We start from the raw sequence: 1,773 nt of genomic DNA on the forward strand, positions 1-1,773 counted from the left end.
CCCACACTATCCCTGATCCAAACCAGGTTCCATTGGCCTCTTGCCCCCCCTGGGCTCATGTCCAGCCCCCAAGCAGTGACCAGCAGTGAGAGGAGCAGTGAGAAGCTCGTTACCTATCTCAGGTTTGTCCAGGAGGCTGATGAGGATGCGGAAGGGTTTCAGGTAAGCCTGGTGCTGCTCCTCTGTATTATCAGACTCGGGGAATTTCTGATGCAAAATCACAACCAAACTCTAGTGAGAAGGAAAACATCAGCATGTTACAGATCAAAGAGAGACTGTCATTTTATTAAGGGCTGAAGTGTTTCTAAATTTGATTTTTGTTTAGGACCGGCTACAAATGGAACTTCGGTTTTCCATCCGGGGCAGACAAATCAATGGCATCTCATCATCTGTTCTCAAGGGCTGGCATTGTTCAGAGAAGCATTTTTCAATAATTCAGGTAGTTCAGCAAAGATGCTTCCCTTTGGTTTCCTTAGATTCCATTTGTATTGTGAGTACATAAATATTGGGATAAATACAGCCCAGCGGGCACCGAGAGAGGTGAAAATACAATCACCAAAGGATGTTATCTTTGGGGACAAAAGTGAAGGACAAACCAAATGGCACATTTGAGAATAATTCTGGACAGTTTGGGGCAGTATTTTAAAGGGTCATGAATTTATCTGTGTACTAACCTCAACCAAAAGATCTTTAGAATATTTCCCAAAGAAATAAACAGCCTGGTCTTCAGAAGTTGTGGAGTCTGGAGCAAAAGTACCACCTTTTATATCAGAGCCTGCAAGAGAAACAGAGGCAGCAGGAGTAGAGAGGCAGCACAGAACACTGAAATCACACTGCACTTTTAACCTTTTCATTTCAACACTTGGCTTGAAACTAATTGTCCAAAGACATGTCTCAGTTTGAGGCATCCAGATACAGCCAGTGCAGCCCATAAATCAAAAGCAAGGCCAGATCCAGTGATGGAATCAGCAAGGGCAGCCTTCATGCAGCTCTTGCCCTGTCCCTTTTAGCCTCAGTTAAAGGAGGCAGATGTGGAGAAGTTGTAGCTCTCTTATCCTGGATAATTAAGCCTGTGTGGGAATTACCAGACTATTACCAGAAGAACAAAATTAAAAGATTGCTCCTTTCAGCCCACTGAGCCACTTCCCAGCAAGCTGTGGATGGGGCCACAAATAAATCAGATACCCTGGAATTCAGCTCTGAAGAGAAGAGCTCTTTGCCAAATGAATGCTGAATTTTATTTAACCCCTAACAAATGGAAAATAAACAACACTTTATTTTACCCTTGTTCGTTAACTACTGAAAAAGCTAACGAGTGCTTAAAAAAATTGCCTTTTTAAGCATTGATTGTTCTGCTTTCAGGCATTCAGAATACTGATTTATCCCTGGATTTTGGACAGTACCTAACAACCATGCATACAGTCTTCTGTTGAGGGACATGTCTCTCCTCAGCAGTGTCTGGGTTGCTGCTGACAGGATGTAGATGAGATCAGCCCTGGGCAGCAGAATTGTGCTCTCATTGCAGTCCTGGGGTGGAAAACAAAGATATTTCAGCTCTTTGTGAACATTCAAACAAGTCAAATTGTTTTGTTTTGGTTTTTTTAACTGGGGATATTAATGTTTTGAAAAAAAGGCGACAAACATCAACAACAAAATACTTTGTATGGTAAAAACCTCAAGAAAGGGAATGTGACACGACTGTGATCACGGAATCATGGAATGGGTTGGGTTGGAAGGGACCTGAAAGATCTTCTAATTCCAATCCCCATGGGC

General features: G+C 42.6%; 1 protein-coding gene across 1 annotated transcript in view; it reads right to left on the minus strand.

The window, feature by feature from the left end:
• DOP1B (DOP1 leucine zipper like protein B) overlaps positions 1 to 1,773 on the minus strand; it is a 46,316-nt gene that overhangs the window by 29,654 nt on the left and 14,889 nt on the right. The window contains exons 7-9 of the mRNA XM_029964947.1: positions 1,404 to 1,527; positions 675 to 775; positions 114 to 231 (exon numbers count right to left, since the gene is read on the minus strand). Of these exons, the coding sequence (XP_029820807.1) occupies positions 114 to 231; positions 675 to 775; positions 1,404 to 1,527 (343 nt within the window). The remainder of the gene's footprint in view (positions 1 to 113; positions 232 to 674; positions 776 to 1,403; positions 1,528 to 1,773) is intronic.

The sequence above is a fragment of the Manacus vitellinus genome, unplaced genomic scaffold (assembly GCF_001715985.3).
Source record: "Manacus vitellinus isolate BGI_N305 unplaced genomic scaffold, ASM171598v3 scaffold_86_pilon, whole genome shotgun sequence".
NCBI lineage: Eukaryota > Metazoa > Chordata > Aves > Passeriformes > Pipridae > Manacus > Manacus vitellinus.